General features: G+C 40.2%; 1 protein-coding gene across 4 annotated transcripts in view; it reads right to left on the reverse strand.

Moving 5' to 3' along the window:
• The window catches only part of plekha8 (pleckstrin homology domain containing A8), a 76066-nt gene that overhangs the window by 51667 nt on the left and 2189 nt on the right, over positions 1-22210 (reverse strand). For all 4 annotated transcript variants that reach the window (XM_087986942.1, XM_043689509.2, XM_043689510.2 and 1 more), the window contains exons 2-4: positions 16925-17041; positions 13396-13551; positions 8399-8532 (exon numbers count right to left, since the gene is read on the reverse strand). In XM_087986942.1, coding sequence (XP_087843068.1) covers positions 8399-8532; positions 13396-13551; positions 16925-17041 — 407 coding nt within the window. The remainder of the gene's footprint in view (positions 1-8398; positions 8533-13395; positions 13552-16924; positions 17042-22210) is intronic.

A 22210-nucleotide genomic window follows, 5' to 3' on the forward strand; every position in this document is an offset into this window, starting at 1 on the left:
TATAAAGTCTCAGAAGCACATCGCTGTCTTTATATTCCAACCCTCTTGAGATAAATGACAACACTTCATTTGCTTTTTTAATTACAGACTCAACCTGCAACCATTAGAGAATCCTGGACGAGCACTCCCAGATCCCTTTATACTTTGGCTTTATAAATTTTCTCACCGTTTAGAAAATAAGGTCATAACTCAATTTATTTTTCCTTCACAAGGTCAATCCTACAGCCCAAACAGTGGGGTTTTCCAACCTCACTAGCTTTTCCAGGTACGTTCCTGGGTCCAGGGTGCATTCCAACATACATGTCATATTGTGAACTTCACATTAAAACATCGCTAAACTCATGAACAGTAAATGGTTTATATCAATCAATGTCCAACTCATCCATCACTATCATTGCTGCATCTTAGAGGGCTGTGCCAGATATCCTGAAAGCTAATATAATGCTCCTCCTCTTACAACATAAGACCATAAGACATAGGAGTGGAAGTAAGGCCATTCAGCCCATCGAGTCCACTCCGCCACTCAATCATGGCTGATGGGCATTTCAACTCCACTTACCCGCATTCTCCCCGTAGCCCTTAATTCCTTGTGACATCAAGAATTTATCAATCTCTGCCTTGAAGACATTTAGAGTCCCGGCCTCCACTGCACTCTGCGGCAATGAATTCCACAGGCCCACCGCTCTCTGGCTGAAGAAATGTCTCCGCATTTCTGTTCTGAACTTACCCCCTCTAATTCTAAGGCTGTGTCCACGGGTCCTAGTCTCCTCGCCTAATGGAAACAATTTCTTAGCATCCACCCTTTCCAAGCCATGTGTTATCTTGTAAGTTTCTATCAGATCTCCCCTTAACCTTCTAAACTCCAATGAATACAATCCCAGGATCCTCAGCCGTTCCTCGTATGTTAGACCTACCATTCCAGGGATCATCCGTGTGAATCTCCGCTGGACACGCTCCAGTGCCAGTATGTCCCTCCTGAGGTGTGGGGACCAAAACTGGACACAGTACTCCAAATGGGGCCTAACCAGAGCTTTATAAAGTCTCAATAGCACAAGGTTGCTTTTATATTCTAACCCCCTTGTGATAAATGACAACATTGCATTCGCTTTCTTAATCACGGACTCAACCTGCATGTTTACCTTTTGAGAATCCTCGACTAGCGCTCCCAGATCCCTCTGTACTTTGGCTTTACGAATTTTCTCACCGTTTGGAAAGTAGTCCATGCTTGTATTCTTTTTTCCAAAGTGCAAGACCTCGCATTTGCTCACATTGAATTCCATCAGCCATTTCCTGGACCACTCTCCCAAACTGTCTAGATCCTTCTGCAGCCTCCCCACTTCCTCAGTACTACCTGTCTGTCCACCTAACTTTGTATCATCGACAAACTTCGCTAGAATTCCCCCAGTCCCTTCATCCAGATCATTAATATATAATGTGAACAGCTGCATCCCCAACACTGAACCCTGTGGGACACCGCTTGTCACCGGCTGCCATTCCGAGAAAGAACCTCTTATCCCAACTCTCTGCCTTCTGTCAGACAGCCAATCCTCAATCCATGCCAGTAGCTCACCTCAAACACCATGGGCCCTCACCTTGCTCAGCAGCCTCCCATGTGGCACCTTATCAAAGTCTAGATAGACCACATACACTGGGTTTCCCTGGTCTAACCTACTTGTCACCTCTTCAGAGAATTCCAACAGGTTTGTCAGGCACAACCTCCCCTTACTAAATCCATGTTGACTTGTTCTAATCCAACCCTGCTCTTCCAAGAATTGAGAAACCTCATCCTTAACGATGGATTCTAGAATTTTACCAACAACTGAGGTTAGGCCTATAATTTTCCATCTTTTGTCTTGATCCATTCTTGAACAATGGGGTTACAACAGCGGTCTTCCAATCATCCGGGACTTTCCCTGACTCCAGTGACTTTTCTAAGATCTCAACCAACGCCTCCACTATTTCCTCAGCCACATCCCTCAGAACTCTAGGATGTAGCCCATCCGGGCCAGGAGATTTGTCAATTTTAAGACCTTTTAGCTTTCCTAGCACTATCTCTTTTGTAATGGCAACCATACTCAACTCAGCCCCCTGACTCCCTTTAATTGTTGGGATATTACTCATGACTTCCACTGTGAAGACTGACGCAAAGTACTTATTAAGTTCTCCAGCTATTTCCTTATCTCCCATCACTAGCCTTCCTGCCCAATGTCTACTTTTGCCTGTCGTTTGTTTCTTATGTATTGAAAGAAACTTTTACTATCATTTCTAATATTACTGGCTAGCCTACCTTCATATTTGATCCTCTCCTTCCTTATTTCTCTTTTTGTTATCCTCTGTTTGTTTTTGTAGCCTTCCCAATCTTCTAATTTCCCAGTGCTCTTGGCTGCTTTACAGGATCTCTCTTTTTCTTTGATATATTTCCTGACTTCCTTTGTCAGCCATGGCTGTCTAATCCCTCCCGTCTAACATGGCTGTCTAATCTTTTCTTGGGGATGAACCTCTGTACGTTGTCCTCAATTATACCCACAAACACCTGCCATTTTTGCTCTACTGCCTTCACTGCTAGGCTCTGCTTCCAGTCGATTTTCGTCAGTTCCTCTCTCATGCCCTCGTAATTACTTTTGTTTAACTGTAACATCATTACATCTGATTTTGCCTTCTCTCTTTCAAATTGCAGACTGAACTCTACCATATTATGATCGCTGCTTCCTAAGTGTTCCCTTACTTTAAGAACTTTTATTAAGTCTGGTTCATTACATAGCACTAGGTCCAGAATAGCCTGCTCCCTTGTGGGCTCCATGACAAGCTGTTCCAAAAAGCCATCCTGTAAGCATTCCAAGAATTCCCTTTCTTTGGATCCACTGGCAACATTATTTACCCAGTCCAGCTGCATATTGAAGTTCCCCATGATCACCGTGACCTTGCCTTTCTGACATGCCTTCTCTATTTCCCGGTATATGTTGCGCCTCTGGTCCTGGCCACGGTTAGGAGGTCTGTACATAACTCCCATTATGGTTTTTTTGCCTTTGTGGTTCCTCAATTCCACCCACACAGACTCCACATCATCCGACCCTATGTCATTCAATGCCATAGATTTAATTTTGTTCTTAACTAACAGGGCTACCCCGCCCCCTCTGCCACCTCCCTGTCTTTTTGATAAGTTGTAAATCCTTGGATGTTTAACTGCCAGTCCTGACACCCCTGCAACCATGTCTCTGTGATGCCTACCACATCATAATCATGCACAATGATCTGTGCCGTTAGTTCATCTACTTTGTTACCTGAATGATCATAGCATTTGTAAAGTGCCTTAATGCTAACTTTCTTATCATTAGAGATATTGGAAGTCATAAGATGTCCTAAGTTATCGTTCCTTTTTGTTGCATTCCTAATCTGCCTCAAGGTTAAATCCACCTGCATACATGCTATCCTCCTGTTTATCTTTCCATTTAACTCCATACTCCCTGTCGCTTTCACTTTCCCTTCCCCCCAACTCAGAAGTTTAAAGTCCGACTGACCACCCTATTTATCCTCTTCGCTAGAACATTGGTACCAGATCGGTTCAGATGGAGACCATCCCAATGGTACAGATCCCCCCCGGTTCCAAAACTGATGCCAATGCCCCATGAAATGGAATCCCTCTTTCCCACACCAATCCCTTAGCCACGTGTTTACTTCCCTAATTTTCTTATCCCTATGCCAATTGGCACGTGGCTCGGGCAGTAATCCGGAGATTATGACCCTTGAGGACCTGTACTTCAATTTCCTTCCTAGTGCTCGATAATCCCCAAACAGGTCCTCCACCCTAACTTTGCCTATAGAACATAGAACAATACAGCACAGAACAGGCCCTTCGGCCCATGATGTTGTGCCGAACATTTGTCCTAGCTTAAGCACCCATCCATGTACCTATCCAATTGCCGCTTAAAGGTCACCAATGATTGTGACTCTGCCACTCCCACAGGCAGCGCATTCCATGCCCCCACCACTCTCTGGTTAAAAAACCTTTCCCTGACATCCCCCCTATACCTTCCACCCTTCACCTTAAATTTATGTCCCCTTGTAACACTCTGTTGTACCCGGGGAAAAAGTTTCTGACTGTCTACTCTATCTATTCCTTTGATCATCTTATAGACCTCTATCAAGTCACCCCTCATCTTTCGCCTTTCCAATGAGAAAAGGCCTAGCACTCTCACCCTATCCTCGTACGACCTATTCTCCATTCCAGGCAACATCCTGGTAAATCTTCTCTGCACCCTCTCCAAAGCTTCCACATCTTTCCTAAAGTGAGGCGACCAGAACTGCACACAGTACTCCAAATGTGGCCTAACCAAGGTCCTGTACAGCTGCAACATCACTTCACGACTCTTGAATTCAATCCCTCTGCTAATGAACGCTAATACACCATTGGCCTTCTTACAAGCTCTATCCACCTGAGTGGCAACTTTCAAAGATCTATGAACATAGACCCCAAGATCCCTCTGCTCCTCCACCTTACTAAGAACCCTACCGTTAACCCTGTATTCCGCATTCTTATTTGTCCTTCCAAAATGGACAACCTCACACTTGACAGGGTTGAACTCCATCTGCCACTCCTCAGCCCAACTCTGCATCATATCTAAGTCCCTTTGCAGCCGACAACAGCCCTCCTCACTATCCACAACTCCACCAATCTTTGTATCATCTGCAAATTTACTGACCCACCCTTCGACTCCCTCTTCCAAGTCATTAATAAAAATTACAAACAGCAGAGGACCCAGAACTGATCCCTGCGAAACTCCACTTGTAACTGGGCTCCAGGCTGAATATTTACCATCTACCACCACTCTCTGACTTCGACCGGTTAGCCAGTTTTCTATCCAACTGGCCAAATTTCCCTTTATCCCATGCCTCCTGACTTTCCACATAAGCCTACCATGGGGAACCTTATCAAATGCCTTACTAAAATCCGTGTATACTACATCCACTGCTCTACCCTCATCCACATGCTTGGTTGTTAGTCTCAACGTGGACCACAACAACTGGATCCTCCCCTTGCCCCTCCAATATCCTTTCAAGCCGGTCGGAGATGTCCCGCACCCTGGCACCGGGCAGGCAACACACCATGCGAGACTCCCGATCCGGCTTGCATAGGATACTATCTGTCCCCCTAATTATAGAATCCCCTATAACAACTACTTGTTTTTTTGCTCCCTCCTCTTGAATGGCCTTCCGCAACATCGTGCCGTGGTCAGTTGGCTCATCCTATCCAGAGCCCTTTTCCTCATCCGTATAGGGAGCAAGAATCTCATTCCTGTTGGACAAGATCAAGGGCTGAGGCTCCTGCACTCCTGAACTCAGGTTCCCCCTACCTGCCTCACTTACAGTCGCACTCTGATGTCCCTGATCACTAACTGAATGTGAATTACTTAATCTCCCAGGTGTGACTGCCTGATACGTTTCAACTTCCTGCCTCTTTTAAAGAGCCAAACACCATACATGGATGGCTGCAGGGAGACAACACTACCCTCGCTAAACATGAGCTCTGACTTCCTTCCAGAACCCACTGACCTGACGCAGAATGCAGGTAGGATGCAATCACCTCTTCCACTTAGGCCTTTAGGGAACAGACAACTGGGGTCCTCAAGATGAGAATCAAGCATGCTTGGATCACTCAGGAGGGACCTTGCAGTATACTCTGGATAGAGTGTGCTGCATAATCCTGTCACCTGGAGCAGGTGGAGAGAGGTATTGTGGAAGCTGAGGCACTGGAAGAGTGGCAACAGTCTTCCGAGGAGGAAGACAGAGACATTGACCAGGAGGAAATTCACTTCAGCATCATCAGGTGCAACACGCCATACAGAATTGAATGCACACACATTTTTCAAGAGAATGAAGACATTATTCACCAAAACAGAAAATGCTCGAAAATCTCAGCAGGTCTGGCAGCATCTGTAAGGAGAGAAAAGAGCTGACGTTTCGAATCTAACTGACCCTTTGTCAAAGCTAAAAAAAGGGAGATATAGGGAGGTATTTATACGAGGCTGAGAGAAGGGAGTCATGGCTCCAGAAGCAAAGGTAGCAGTAATGAGGTGATAATGACAGTGCATAGAGAGATTATAGGGAGATTAGGAGTTGTGAATGACCAAGGCTGAAGCCAGTGCTATGTCACAAAATATGTGGGGGATGGGGGGGGGGGGGGGGGAGGGGGGGGGGTGATGCAGAGACAAAATGGAAAACAGGGGAGAAGAGTAGCAAAGGGGGAAGAGGAGAGAAAAAAGGTGATAAGAGAGTGGGGAGCGATAGAAAGAGAGACAATCAAGAAATATGACGTACAGCACAGTGAAAAAAAAATTTAAAAATATATTAAAAAGGTAAATAAAATAAAATTATGGAGCAGAATGAAAACAGAGGGGTTGAGATGGGATAATCATCTGAAGTTGTTGAATTCAACAACTTCAGATGATTATCCCATCTCGATCCCTCTGTTTTCATTCTGCTACATAATTTTATTTCATTTATTTTATTTACCTTTTTTTATATATTTTTAAAAATATTTTTTATAATCTCTCTCTGCACGGTCATCATTATCTCTTTATTGCTACCTTTGCTTCTGGAGCCATGACTCGCCTTCTCTCAGCCTCATATAAATACCTCCCTATTTCTCCCCTTTTTTTAGCTTTGACAAAGGGTCAGTTAGACTCGAAACGTCAGCTCTTTTCTCTCCTTACAGATGCTGCCAGACCTGCTGAGATTTTCCAGCATTTTCTCTTTTGGCTTCAGATTCCAGCATCCACAGTAATTTGCTTTTATGAAGATTTATTCAGTTAGGTTAGATATTGTGTTGTTGCATAGGTAAAGCAGTCCCTGTTTCACAGCAAAAGCAAATGTGGTTTCTTTGTTTGGCGTTTCCTTGCCTTTCCTGTTTTGCAGGAAATTACTGTCAACAATTGGTTGAACACATTGTAACTTATGTAAGATGTTCCCACATGCAAAAATGTCAACATTGTATGACCTGATGGGTGTTAGGAAGAGCAAAGCAGTCATTCAGGCAGCATTATAACATTGCATGGTGCGAAGGAAAACTAGCTACTGAAGCTTGAGTCATGGTCATGTAACTGAAAACTATCTACTTGATGTTTCTATGACCTTTATCAGTTTGAGAGGCATCCATTAGTCTTCCCCACCATTGTTCAGCCTTCAGTGAGTGCTGTGATACAGACTGTGAGATTTATATATATTTTTCAGTACCATTAAGTCTGAATTTTGAATTAGTGGCAGGTGGATTTTCTGAAGAGTGTAATGGTTTGCTTGTAGATGTTTCTGCAGCCACGGTGACTTATTTTAAATATCTAGCAAAAATAGCTTTCAGAACTAAATGGAGGGTTTATGACAGAGCAAGGTAAACAACTGAACATTAGGGCTCGGTTAAAAAAAAACACAGCCAGATCTCTGTCAGAGAGACAGGGTACAACTTTCTTTTCTAGGTCATATCCCTAATGATGATGGCTGCAAGGGACAGTTTCTGGTTTGCAATGTTTGAAGTGGCGTGCAGCTGTATTTCAAATCTGCTACCCAGGTGGCATGACCATCGGAAAGTACCATCTCTGCTGCCACATGACTGAACGAGGATGCATTATTAGTGAAGTGAGCAGTGGCCATTTGGGTGAGAAACGTCATGATGGGCCATGGTAACATCACCATGCCCCTCTATACTACATCCCAAAAGTAACACTTCCATATAAAATGGGAAAATTCAGTCCCATAGTATTATGTGAAGAATAACTTAGTTATTCCCATTGTTCTAGTCAATATTAGTACCAAACAAACCACAATAGATCATCTGGTCTTTGATTTAGCACTGTTTGTGTGGCCTTGTGTCCAAACTGGCAGCTGCTTTGTCCAAATGACAATAGTGACTATATTTCAAAGTATTTCCCTGCCTGTAAAACACTGTTGCCATGTCCCACGTTCAAGAAAAATGCAAGTTTGTTCTTAACGTGCAAAATTTGATTAGATAAGTAGACTTGGGAAATGGTGCTATCAGAACAGGATGGACAAGCACGATTTGAACTATTTGTTGGATTGGAGGGCAAATGATAACAGGGTACTGGCCGAACTGAATGGCCTTCCAGAATATTGTCCCTTCTGTTTATTTTGATGGTCTGTTTATTAATGGTATCTTTCCCCGATGGCTAGAATTGCTGTTAGCCTAATTCTTTTAATTGTGTTTAACCAAGTTCTGCTGCAATGTTTTGTTTCCACTGAGTTATTGAACATCCCATTCGATTAACTTGGCCCGTTTGCTCAGAAAAATAACTAACCTTCAAGATACTGCATGTATTAGAAAAACATTAGCAGCAGTAGGCATATCTATTTACTAATACATACAATGCAATGCCACAGAATTAATATGTACCTCTGTATCAGTTGGGTTCGACTGGTTGGATTGTGCACTCTCTTTTAGGTTATTCACTTGGTGGAGGAGAAGATCACAATACAATCTCAGCTCGGAGACCTTCTTTTTCAGGGATTCAGTGTTTTCACTTATTTCTTTAGTTTAAAAAAAAGGAACTTAATATTAGTTGCTTTCCCTTGAATTTTCTATGCTCTCACAGCTTTATACACATCATTATATCTTTTACAAGAGAAATTGTTTGAAGTTTGTATCCAAATAGAAAACAGCAAATCTTGCAAAGGTAACTTCAACTCCTTCCTGCACCAACAGTTCACAAGTTTTCTAAATTATCACACAGCAATTTTCAAGCCTTTGGTCAGAAGTGGTTATCCTTTATACAAAGAAAAACCCAGATAGTATTGTCAGATTATTCATTCACAGGAAGATATCTGAACTCAAGTCCGTCCCCTCCTTACTCAGAATCCACATTGGTAAACTTCATTAGTGAGCAAACAGAGGCAGGCATATTGCATATAGAGGCTACCTACATGGTTCCTGAGCTTTTCAGAAATCAGAATTGAACAAAAATGCTCTGGATCTTAACTGCCCAACAAAATCATATATCATGTATTTGTCTCAAATATCCAGATAAATTTGACAGAACAGATAAAATAAATCTTCCAAAAATGACTAAGTAGGCTTCATTAGACATGAATGATAGAGATACCTTAAGACCATTTATTAATATCTATACTTTAGATTGAATAATCCCACTAAATCATATGTAATGGAAATTTAAGGGATCATATTTCATCGCCACTAAAGCTAAATGTTTGAGAAGAAACTTCATAGCAAAATAAAAAGTCTTTACTTTTAAAAAATGTTGCATTAACAGCATTAGGTAGAGTTATGTCACTTTGAGTACAATAACCCAAAAGCAATGAGGACAAATTCAGGGCACAATTTTTAATTCAAACATCAGTGAAGGTTGTGCTATGATATAATGAGGACTTAATTCTAATAAACATTCCAAGAATTGATGCGAAAACATGTGGAAATGGAAGTTTTCACTTACACAGATTATGTGGTCATTATCACAATGCTGTTTGTGAGAAGTTAAAACTCACACAACACCAGGTTATAGTCCAACAGGTTTAATTGGAAGCACACTAGTTTTCGGAGCGACGCTCCTTCATCAGGTGATCACAACTGATAGGACATCAAAATAATATTACTAGAAATTCCTCAAATGTCTGTATAATGAGCCAAATTAGGGGTATAAGGTGATGAGAAAGGAACACAGATGGAGGAAGATAAAGTGAAAAGGTAAGGTAAATTGTACCTGTAGTCTTACCAGACCACAGGGCTGCTCCGAGAAAGGGAAAAGGGATGACTGGTGGTGGTTTAACCTGTGTGTCACAGTCAAGGGGAGAAATTGAGAAAGGGTTCTTCATGGTAACCTCAGCTGGTGTGGGAACTGAGCTCTCACTTTTGGCATCACCCTGTATATTACAGGCCATGCATATTCCCAAACTTAAACCAGACACTGCAAAAATATCCTTTATAAAAAGTAATATTACATCTTCGTCTGTGCAGCATTCGAAGCAAGATTGATGAAATCGTTAGCACAGATACAAATCAACATGTGTGACCCAAGTGTCTTTGGAAACAAGGTTGAACAGTGACTAAGGCTGGGACCTGTGAATTGAAGAATATTTGACAAAACATAGGAAAGAAAGCTAGGAAGATGGTGGATTCTTTTGTTGGAAACATAGGAATAGGGGTACGCCATTCAGATTATTGGGACTTGCTCTGCTATTCAATTGGATCATGGCTGATCATCCGCTCAAGTTATTTTCCTGCTCTATCTCCATACAGCATGGTGTTATTAGGCTCTAGAAATCCATCAAAACATGCCCAATAATTAAGCTTCCATAACCTTCTGAGGCAGAAAATTTGAAAGATTCAAAACCTCTGAGCAAAGAAACTCTTCCACATTTCAGTCCCAAATAGCCTGTGCATAATGTTGAGAATGCATGCTCCTAATCTGGACTCAGCATCAAGGCAAACATGCTATCTACCTTCCACCATGTCATCCCTGTAAGAATTTTGACAGTTTCATTAAATCCCCTCACATTGTTTACAAAGCAGACTGTTGAGTATTAGCTCAGCAGAGCAGGATGTAGAATCAGTTTGGGTAGAGATAAAAGAAAGGAAAAATAACAGGTCACTTATAGTCATAGGGATGTACAGCATGGAAGCAGACCTTTTGGAACAACTCATCTATGCTAACCAGATATTCTACATTAATCTAGTCCCACTTGCCAGCACTTGGGCCATATCCCTCTAAACCCTTCCTAATCATATACTCATCCAGATGCCTTTTAAATGTTGTAATTGTACCAGCCTCCCCCACTTCCTCTGGCAGCTTATTCCATACACGCACCAACCTCTGCATGAAAAAGTTGCCCCTTCGGTCCCTTTTAAATCTTTCCGCTCTCACCCTAAACCTATGCCCTCTAGTTCTGGACTCATCCACCACAGGGAAAAATCCTTGTCTATTTACTCTATCACTCCTCGGCCTCTGACGATTCAAGGAAAACAACCCCAGCCTATTCATCCTCTCCCTACAGCTCAAATCCTCCAACACTGGCAACATCCTTGTAAATCTTTTCTGAACCTTTTCAAGTTTCACAACATCCTTTCTATAGGAGGGAGATTACTTGTGGGATAGTTTATAGGCCACCTTGCAGTAGCTACACTGATTAATGGTGGGTATAAGATTTATCAGATTTTAAATATCAGCAAACGTTACTAAAAGCAAAGGCAGGAAAAGATAGAGCAGGAAAGAAAACTAGTGTTGTAAGGTTTTGACCCAAGTTGATCCCCTGAATAATTAATCTGATCTATCCAGTATAGATGCCGAGTCTTCTACATTTTGAATATCAATTTATTAATTACCAAAAGCTATTTATTTACATGAGGTACTTGAGACAAGTCTGTTGCCACAGACTGGACAAGAAATTCGTACCACGTAATCTGATATCATAGTGGCTGATGTCACTTGCATTCTAACCCTCAAATGCAGTTATACTACAGCTAGCTAATTATATAAAAATACAGATAGTAAAAGTTTCTGCAAATATTTAAATAGGAAGAATAACTAAACCGGGTGGTGGAGAATGAGTCTGGGGAATTAATAATGGAAAATAGGTATTGTGTGCCTGACATCACAATCGCTACCAACAGGGAAGATGTATTGGAGAAACTACTAAAGGGTGACAATCCCCAAGACTAGATGGACTGTAGTCTAGGGTCTTGAAATAAATGGCTGCAGAGATAATGGTTGCTTTGGTTCCAATTATCCAAATTGTTTTTAATTCTGGAAGGGTGCCACGCTGGAAAACAGCTAATGTATCTCTTCGTTTCAAGGAGAGCAGGAAATTATAGTTCAGTTAAGCTAACAGCTCCCATACAGGTATTGTTGGAAGCCATTATTAAAGGAGGTTCTCGCAGAAGATCAAAGAACAGGAAATCTTGGCAAGCAGAATGGACACCTCAATAAACCATGCAGATTGGCGCTATTGATCTGTGGTTCCCAGATTTTTCCTTCCACCCTAAGTCCAATATCTATTTGTTTATTTATATCTGTCTGTGTGCATGTGGAAGAGTTTTAAAAGGGGCTTAGAGATTTGGCTAGTACAGCCACATGTTGATAGTTCATAGCTACTTATTCATGTTTAGATATTGCTCATTTGTAATAAGTGGTAGTTCTTGTTAAGTGCAGGAACCTGGTCAGTGCTTTCTGCTAACTTAATTCCAACCGACAATTAAATCGGGACTTTGTGGGCTTTGATCAAATAGTTAACTTTTCTGCTGATCCTGGAGTGTAATGAGGCTTGTAAATTAGTGCACTTTCCCAAATGGGTCATGACAAAACAGAATGGAATAAAATGAAAGGAAGTTTCACTGCAGCTGTATAAGCACATAGAGAAACTACAGTGAGAGCTGTGTGCAGTTTTTCTCACCTTAGAACATACATTAGCATTTGAAGCAGTTCACTCAACTCATTCCTCTGATGAATTATTGAATAGATTCAAAACACACCCACTGGAATTTAGAGGAATGAAAGATGATTTTATCATGATATATAAAAATCATGGAGATACTTGATAATGTTGGTAACTGAAAGGAAAGTTCCTCAAGTGACAGAAATTAGAACTAGTGGAAAGAGTTTAAGGATAGGAGGTATCCATTTTAAGGCTAAGATGTAGAGAATATTTTTCCCTCAAAGGAAAAATAGTCTGTGGATTTCTTTTCCCCACAAAGCAGTGAAGGTTGGGTTGCTGAAATTATTTAAAAGAAAGTTAGATTTCTGACTGACAAGGGAGTTAAAGGGTGCAGACAGAAAAATAGGTTGTGGTCTTAACTCTATCAGTCATGATCTTACCAAATGGCAGAACAGGGTGGAACGATAAATAACTTACTCCAGCTCCAAAGCAATATTTTCCTATGCTCCTTATCAAAACTGCAACAATACATTAAAATGGCAAATATCCAATTTTCCCCTCCTACTCAAACACAAAGAACAAACATTGTCCTAGAATGCCATTGAATAAACTATATTGTATTGTACAAACCTGAAGTTTCAAATCATAAGCACACATTTGGACAAATCTCTCAATTCCCTCCCTGAACCACACAGTCTCTTGTTAAAAGTGGAAACAGGGAACCATCTCATAGACCTCCACCAAATCTTTGTTTTACGCACTCAGCAGCTTTTTTATTTCCCCTCAAATGTTTCTACTGTCATCTTCACAATGAAGTACTTCTTTGACAATTTTGTATAGAATCAGGTCCACACTGTAGGAATTCAATGATTCCAGGAGCAGAAAAGATAAACTGTACCACCAAGACACTTCAGAAAAGATCCTTTCAAATTCCTTTTGTGCAATGTATGCTCTGTTAAAGTGATACAAAAATAGTAGTCCTGTGCCAACAGTGAAAATAAAACTTACCTTTCTCTTTCTTTGTCCTGCTGTCCGTCAGACAAGCCTTGGAAGATCCCAAGGCAACAAGCCACCTCTGTCTGTCAGCAGCATTCGCAGCCTTCAGGTAGAAGTGTTGTTCCCCTGGAATGATCAGCTCCATTCTTGTGTTGTCACTATTATGCACTGCAAATGAAAGAAATGGATAATAATATCCCCGAGGGATGGGGGAAAAGTTGGTAGTGAAGATTGAGTGGTGAAGAGAAAGATATAAAGACGATGAGCAGAATAATTAACCCGAAGTCTGCCATTCATACATCAAAGAGAAACCTAAACCAAAAGTTTCAGGTTATTTTGCTGATGATGTTTGCTCCTACAAGGCAAAAACAGCCATCCGCGCAGGTCTCCTATTTATGATCCACTTTCATTTAAAATGATCCGCAAGATTTTAAATCAATTGAAATTCACCTACAAACAAACAGTTAAAACCGGACCATTAGGCCCAGATTTTTGTGGAGTCAGGTCAAGTTGAAAGGCTTTTAAAAATGATGTGCAGGACTCAGTTCTGAAGTTCTTGGCCCCATGATGGAAACTTTTACCAGCCAAGGGCCAGGGTACCTGCAGCCAGCACTCAACTTTACCGACTCCATGGTAGGGATGGCATTTCAAACATCACTCTATTTTGATAGCGTACTAGCCACACTTCATGGCAACTCAGAGGAATCGAGAACATGTGGAGACTCTTGTCTGGAGTCAGGAATTGAAAGAAAAACAGCCATTCTACATTCAATGGAAAACATTGCCCCTTTTGTCTTCTCAAGCTCTCAATGACAAATTTAATTTTGTGCAAACACATTGAAAATATTCCATCAAGAAAAATCAGGTTATTCAATGTTATAAATGTGTTAAACAAGCAAAGCACACACTCCCTACGAGCTATGTCAACTCTTCTCAATCAGCTCATGAGCCACTCTTGAATTACAGGCAAGCAATCTTAATGAAGCCATCTGCGGGAAATTGATGTTTATCCATCTGTTCAACATGCAGGAGTCTGACAGCCTCAATATGAATGCTTGCCTGAGCATCAAAAATGGTAATGGACTTAGCACTGTAAGCAATTGTGACACAGCTTGCAGTGCTGAGCAAACATTAGTTGACTGTCATCTTTATTCTTTGTAATAACTTAATCTTCCTCTGAAGATTTATTTTCAATGTCAATGTGTTTATTTACAGGGAATTAAGAGGTATGCAGTCATTAACACAACGTGTGGCTGTGTGCGTGATCGGCATTTTTAAGAAATTGGAAGATGAACAATTTTATTGCCAGAGATTTTCAAAGTCTCTTTGCGTTTAGCGTCTGTTTCAGGAGCAGAGACTGGTTAGATTTGGAAATAGCTCATCAGTTCTGACCACCTAAGATGCTGAAAGAATGAATATATGCAATGCATGGGGAAATGGGAGATATGAGGGGGCATTGAGGGTGCTTTGAGATGTGAAAGGAATGCAAAATATCTTAGCATGGATTGAAGATGGTATGAGTTGTGTGCAGGATGAGACCTCGAGAGCCGAATGGTCAAGGTTATAACTAGGCTAATATCCCAGTAAATAGGTATGAATTCTAACCTGCTGACTTAGCCACTTGCCCATCTCTGTTGCTGTCTCAGGTTTGCTTCTGGCGACAGCTAGCTGATCACCAACCCATGTCTTCCTCCACAACATGAAACTAGGGTAGGATTGCTCCTCCAGAATGGAGAATGGATTATCGGATCAGGAAAAATTCCCAACTTCTAATACCTATTTCCTTGATGAAAATCCAGCCCAACGTTTCCGTACTCCACTCTATTCCGGTAGCCAGACCCATTTTCATCCAGATGCATTTGCATGCAAAAAGGTTCACTGTGTGGTTGATCACTGCATTTGGAATGGAAACAAAAGTGGGCACTATTCTTCTGTTGTGAAACCAATGGTGTTTAACTTCAGCAGTACCTCTGTGCATGAGCTGGCCCTTAGTCCATCTGGTTACATGGAAAACCATATAAAGGATGATCTGTTGAAATAGATCATTTTAGCACCTTCTCAAATTTACTGCCAGAACAAAGGAAAAGATCTAGAGAAATGGATCGCTGGTCTCTCCCAGTTGGAAAAACATTAAATGGGTGGGGTTAATGGGGGGAGTTGTATGAATAGGCAGTATTTTGTGTTTCCTGCTACCTAACTTTAAGAATATTGCTGAGAAATTAAATACACGGTCTGTACCTGGGTGCAAAGTGCTTAAATTTCAATGTTGGACTACATAGATCTTTTCCAATCACTGAGATAGGTTCAAGGTCAGACATATTCCCAAATTTAACTTGCATAACACTGTAGAATTCTTGACATATGTACTGCTCTGATGTTCAAAAACCTCCTTGCAATACAAGTGGCCTGGATTCAAATACAGCAGTTATATTAGATCTTAGCATTGAAACAGATCAGAAATAGAGATCATAAAGAAAAGGTTGAGGGAAGATGCATGATTTTTTTGTCAATTAAAAAAAAAACATATAGTGCCTCAATCCACATATCAGTTTCAGAAGAAAAGTCAGCTTCGTTCACTGGGATAGAAGACTACCAACATAAACTGGTTGTATTTGTTGTTGAAGCTTACAGAAAAAGCATCATGAAATGGAACACAAGACTAAACTAAGAAAAGTAAATATAGCTGTGGCATAAATTATTCCACATGGATGAAACATTTACAAAAAAATAAATATATATTTTAAATTACATGACTGGAACTACATAGATTATGAAAAAACATCAGAAACATAAGGTATACCATTCTGTGTAACCAGCTTTTTCTATCAGAAGTTCAGTGTCCCATTGTACCTTTCGAAAACTGACTAAGGGTTAAACCCAAATCTCATTTTGTTTTTCTCTGTCAGAGACTGATCATCCTGCAGATGTTATGCCATCCTTTAAAACCTCTGGAAGCTCGTGTAAAGAGAATTCCTCACTTGTTAAACAGCATTCTTTTCATAATTTTGGCGTGTAAGCTGCTCAGAGTCAATATAACAAAAACAAAAACCTCTCTACATTAATTATAATTAAAATCCATTCTTCACCCAGGTAAATACATCAAACAGCTTCAAAATAACATCCTTAATCAAAATTATTGCACCTTCATTCTGTACAATCCATTGACATAATTAAATTTGAATATAGAATTGCCAGCTTAAGTGAAATAATTTTAATATATATTGCTTTATCATTTCATTTTCATACTAAATGTTACCGCACATTACATTCCTTCAAGGTATAACCCATATTTTGAACTACAAACTCCAGAAATGCACTGTTTTCATTGTTCAACACAGTATTTTTTTAAAAATTAAAACTTAATTAAAGCCATGAAGAGTTAATACCAAATAAGGGAAGATGGTAAATGCAAGAATTTTTAATGCCAAGTGTAACTTATAATGAAAGTCTTTTTTGAGTCCAATTTTCTAATTATTCCATACCAGCAGGAAGGAAATGGAAATTGAAGGTCAAAGATGTTAAGAAATACCTTATATTTTACCTTGTATTTCACACACTGCCATCTTAATGCTGCCTTTGCAGCCCTTCCACGTGTCCTCTTGTGAATCATAATAGGACAAAATTCCTCCAGCAAGAATAAACCAGCGTGGCTGCCATCCTGTGTAAAAAACATTAGTAATGTCAAGTTATTAAACTATAGAATAGCATACACATGTGTTTCTAACAAGACAAACTGGGACTATTTTGTCAATTATTTCAGAGGTATCAGTCAATTTATATTCGCCAAAAATCCAACAACAAGAAAACTCCCTTGTCAATCCAATATTTGTGTCTATCTTTTCCAGTTTGAACTTCAAAATTAGGAATAGTATTTATAATTCTGAAAGCTCCTTTTTAAGTCTCAATCTCTTTGTATCCGGTGTCTTGCCTTACAGAAATGGGTTTGAAGATAAATGTTCAGCTTAGGAAATGCAAACTTAAATAACAGTTTAGAATTTACTTGAAGGGGCAAAGTTACAGCTTTCACCGCTGACAGGAGTTACTTCACAGGCCGGTCAGTAGGGAGTTTGACTAAACTGGCATCTAATCTATTGCAGTGCCCTCTATAGGGTGTCTGTGGCATTATGAGCACAGCCAGCAACTGCAATATTCTTCAACCAGACTGAAGTATCCTCACTAAAACATGCACACTGCCAGTCGGGAAGTAAACACAGGAAATAAAAATTAAATTTAAATCATGTACAAGTAGTAAAATAAAGATTGCGACATGCTGGTGAGGTTAAAGGGAGAGATACAAGAGAGAAAAACTAGAACTATTAAAGTTGCTTAGTATTAAATTTCTTCTCAGGGAATAAGACTTCACATTTACAACATTAACTTTACAGAATTAGAGGTTGTTCAGTAGTAATTATCATTTATTACAACATCAAAGTTCCCTTAACTTTCATAGCCAGATATAGTGCAGTACAGGTGAGCAAGCATTACAAGTTCACGCCAGTAAAGTGATCTTAATGCAAAATCTATGAGTTAGGAGTGTAACAGTATACACTATGGAGATACAAAGCATCTCTGACACCAACTTACATTGAACTGTACATATGCAGATGCAACAAGTTGCTGTGAGATATAGCCAGAAATAATACTGAGAGCCAATAACATAATCATTTTTAAAACTGGGGCAATACTTTTGACTGAAATATGCCAAAATATGTCCATTTAGACCATGCATCATTTAAAATTAGTATTATTGCAAATAGAAATAGTTTAGTTGTGTCTTCCCTGCACAAGGAAGTCAAGGTATGAAGGAAAATTTTTTCTTTTGACCAAATGAATATCCAAAAGTAAAATTCCACTGTCTCAAGAATCGTCAAAGTGAGCTAATATTAACTTGAGGATAAAGAGGAAATCAGACAATTCTGGCCTCTATGAACACTGCTCAACTCTCACTTATGGTTTGTAAAACCACATTTCAACAATTATAACATCAAATTCAACCTTAAACTTTCACTGTGAAAGAAAAATTGCGAAAGATGATGGTGGAGGTAACTCCTCAAATATTGCCCTCAAATATAGCAAAAGGTGTAATAACAATCAGTTCGGTGGTGTCTCTGCACAGATCCACACTACTTCCACATTGGAAGGATTCCATGACCCACAACCATATATTTCTCCAAAGAGCAGATAGAGACCATTTGGCCCTCAAATCTGCACCTACCCTCTGAAGGAAACGCACCCTATCCCTGTAATCCCGCATTTACCATGTCTAATCCTCCTAGCCTGCACATTCCTGGATTCTACAAGTGTAATTTGGCCAATCCACCTAATCTGCACATCTTTGGACTATGGGAGGAAACATAAGACACTCGCTCAACAGTGGAATCGAACCTGGGAACCTGCATTATGAGGCAAGTGTTAACCATTGTCCCACCCGAATCACACAGCCACATGGAGAGTAAGAGAGTCCTTAACCTCAACAAAAAAATCTGGAATGCAAAACTGTGTAATATTCTAAAAAAGCTAGCAGCATATACTTATAAAGCATAAAGCTAGAATTGTCACTGGAAATTTCATTTTGCATTGTTAGCAGATAAAATTTTCTGTAAACTAATTGGAACTAGCAGAAAATATTCTTTCGGAGGAAATCCATGCAGCATTCAAGTTTGGCGTAGAATGTCAAATATGATTTTTTTTTCAGCCTTCAACCCCTGCAGAGTACCAGAATTTCTATACATGGATATTACCATTTGATGTTGCAACTCATGATACATTGCAGGAGATTCTTCTAAACAATAGATGCCCTGGCAGAATTGCAAATAAGGTCTGATAGCTTCCTGTTGATATGATAGCCTGATTAATAGATCTAGCAGGCCCTTAGGATTAACAGATCAGTGTTATGTATTAGCGCCATTTATAGTTAACAGTGTTTAGTGTTTTCTTGTCTCAGTGCTGCAGAAAATACATTTACTATGATACTGCTCAAGGTATTTCAGAAGATTATACAGGCATCTATATCAAATAATGTGTAGGTGATGACATCTTCAACTTTCCAAGGGTGCATACAAAAATAATAGTGCAGATCACTGCTAATTTTTGCCACTAATTTTGCATTACTTGCTAACATAATAACCACTTATTATATAGCATTTTTAACACAGTAGAGCAAACTCAAGCACTTTAGAGAAGTGTTATAAGATTTGGCACTAAACTTCATTGAGAAATGTTCAGACAGGTCAGCAAAAACTTGTACAAAGAAGTAGTTTTAAAGAAGAGGGGAAAGTCATAAAGGTGTACAGCAGGGAGGCAGACACTTCTGTCCAACTCATCTATGCCCACTAGATATCCTAACCTAACCTAGTCCCATTTGCCAGCACTTGGCCTATATTCCTCCAAACCCTTCCTATTCATATACCCCTCCAGATGCCTTTTAAATGCTGTAATTGTACCAGCCTCCACCACTTCCTCCAGCAGCTCATTCCACACATGCACCACCCTCCATGTGAAAACGTTGCCCCTCAGGTCCCTTTTATATCTTTCCCCTCTCACCCTAAACCTATGCCCGCTAGATCTGGACACCCCCACGCCAGGGAAAAGACCTTGTCTATTATCCTATCCATGTCTGTAAAAACATTGATTGTAAAAACATCTGTAAATGTCACTACTCAGCCTCAGACACTCCAGTGAAAACAGCCCCAGCCTATTCAGCCTCTCCTTATAGCTCAAGTCCTCCAACCCTGGCAACATCCTCGTAAATCTTTTCTAAACCCTTTCAATTTCACAACATTCCTTCTGATAGGAAGGAGACAAGAACTGCACACTATATTCCAAAAGTGGCCTAACCAATGTCCTGTACAGCCGCAACATGACCTCCCAACTCCTGTACTCAATACAATAAAGGAAAGCATACCAAATGGCTTCTTCACTATCATATCTACCTATTTCAAGGAACTATGAACCTGCACTCTTTGTTCAACAACACTCCCTAGGACCTTACCATTAAGTGTATAAGTCCTGTTAAGTGTAAATCCTGTTCCTCAGGTTTCCGTCCAACAAGTTGTCCACTACTGTTGTCTATTGTTCCCTGGCTTTTCCTTACCACCTTGCTTTAGGGAGAGAAATCCAGATGTGTGGTTTGGAGATCTGAATGCATAGAGCCAGTGGTGGATTAATCAAAATTGAGGATACACAAGTGCCAGAATTAGAGAAGCAATGAGATTTTATAGGGTTGTAATGCAGAAGTAGCTTGCAGACCTAAGTAGAGGCAAGGCCAGGGAGAGACTTGAACACATTGATAAGATTTTTACAATTGAAGTACTGCCAACTATTACATTCTCCAGTAAATTCAGCTCTTATCCAACTGCTTTGCTCAGGTGACATAGCATTTTAGACTACAATCTCCTTAAAAAACATTAAAGTCATGGTCCAAACTACACCTGCTCCCTTGGTCACATTCTTTCTGATTACAATCAATAATCCACCACATAAGACCACAGGTACATTTTGCCATCTTGATAATGTTCTCTCTCAGAATATCACAATCAATACCAAAATTACACATCGGATTGGAAAGACCTGCTCTGCCTTTGTGAAGCCCAATCCAGCAGGAAAAAGGAGTTACACTGCTAGAAGTATTTATGCAACCTAATTGCTCTCAGCACCTTCTAAATTGATAGTAGGGCTGCAACTGCTGTTGGTGACACATCCAGAAACTTAACCATTTTCATTTGCACTGTCTACCATACTACTGGTATTGAGTGGAAAGACAAGATGTCGAACACCAACATCCTCAAGTCTTTAATATAACTGTTATTCAAACACAATCAAATAGCTCCAGTTGCATTTGTCAGAACGGATGATTATAGAATTTCCTGAGTAACTTTCTATAAGCTAGCTGCAGTATTGATATTACAAGAGACATGGAGAAGACAAAACACTACAATATTAACCCCATACCCTCAAAGGTACAGACATTAAAATAAAAATGGTAGCAGGTCTACCAAGCTAGTTTGAATAATTTGGCAATTGATTTTCTAATAACATAAACAGAGAGTGCTGGAGAAACTCAGCAAACTGGCAGTATCTGTAGTGAGATGAAAAGAATTTACATTGAGTTCAGCATGACCCTTCTTCAAGAATAATGCTGGTCTCAAAAGATTAACTGTTTCTTCCACAGATCCCACCAGATCTGCTGAGGTTCTCCAGCTCTTTCTCTTTTATTTTCAAACTTCCAGTATCTGTAGAATTTTGCTTTTAGCTTTCAGTGTTATGTGCTGCCAGAAGCAGGTTTTTCTCCTGTCAGTAAATCCATAATAACCGAGGCCACGTTAAATATAGAAGTCTGTCCACAGCAACATGGGCAACCATCCAAGTCCAGAGAGATTAGTTACTGATTGCAGGAACCAAAACCAAGGGTCAACAAAATAAAATAAAGAGCTGTGGATGCTGGAAATCTGAAACAAAAATAGAAATTACTGGAGAAACTCAACAGGTCTGGCAACATCTGCTGTGAGAAAATAAACATTTAAACTGCAGTGACCTTCTTCAGGATTAAATCAGGATCACTTGACTCAAGGCATTAACTCTATTTTCTCTCCAGGTATGCTGCCAAACCTGCTGTGTCTCTCCAGAAATTCCTGTTTTTGCTAAGGCTCATTGGTCTATAGAGGTGAATTGCTAGAAGCTAACAAACTACGTAGCCAGCCTACACAAAATTCAAGTAGCCTCCAGATGCTTGTCCAGACAAAATTCTTCAATCCACCAAAACATTAGACTGCAAGGCTGGCTGGTTCAGAATGAGTCAAGGTTAGAGCGGTGTTGGAAAAGCACAGCA

Source organism: Chiloscyllium plagiosum, unplaced genomic scaffold (assembly GCF_037043375.1).
Source record: "Chiloscyllium plagiosum isolate Xiang-an unplaced genomic scaffold, Cpla_swu_hap1 HiC_scaffold_5, whole genome shotgun sequence".
Taxonomy (NCBI): Eukaryota; Metazoa; Chordata; class Chondrichthyes; order Orectolobiformes; family Hemiscylliidae; genus Chiloscyllium; species Chiloscyllium plagiosum.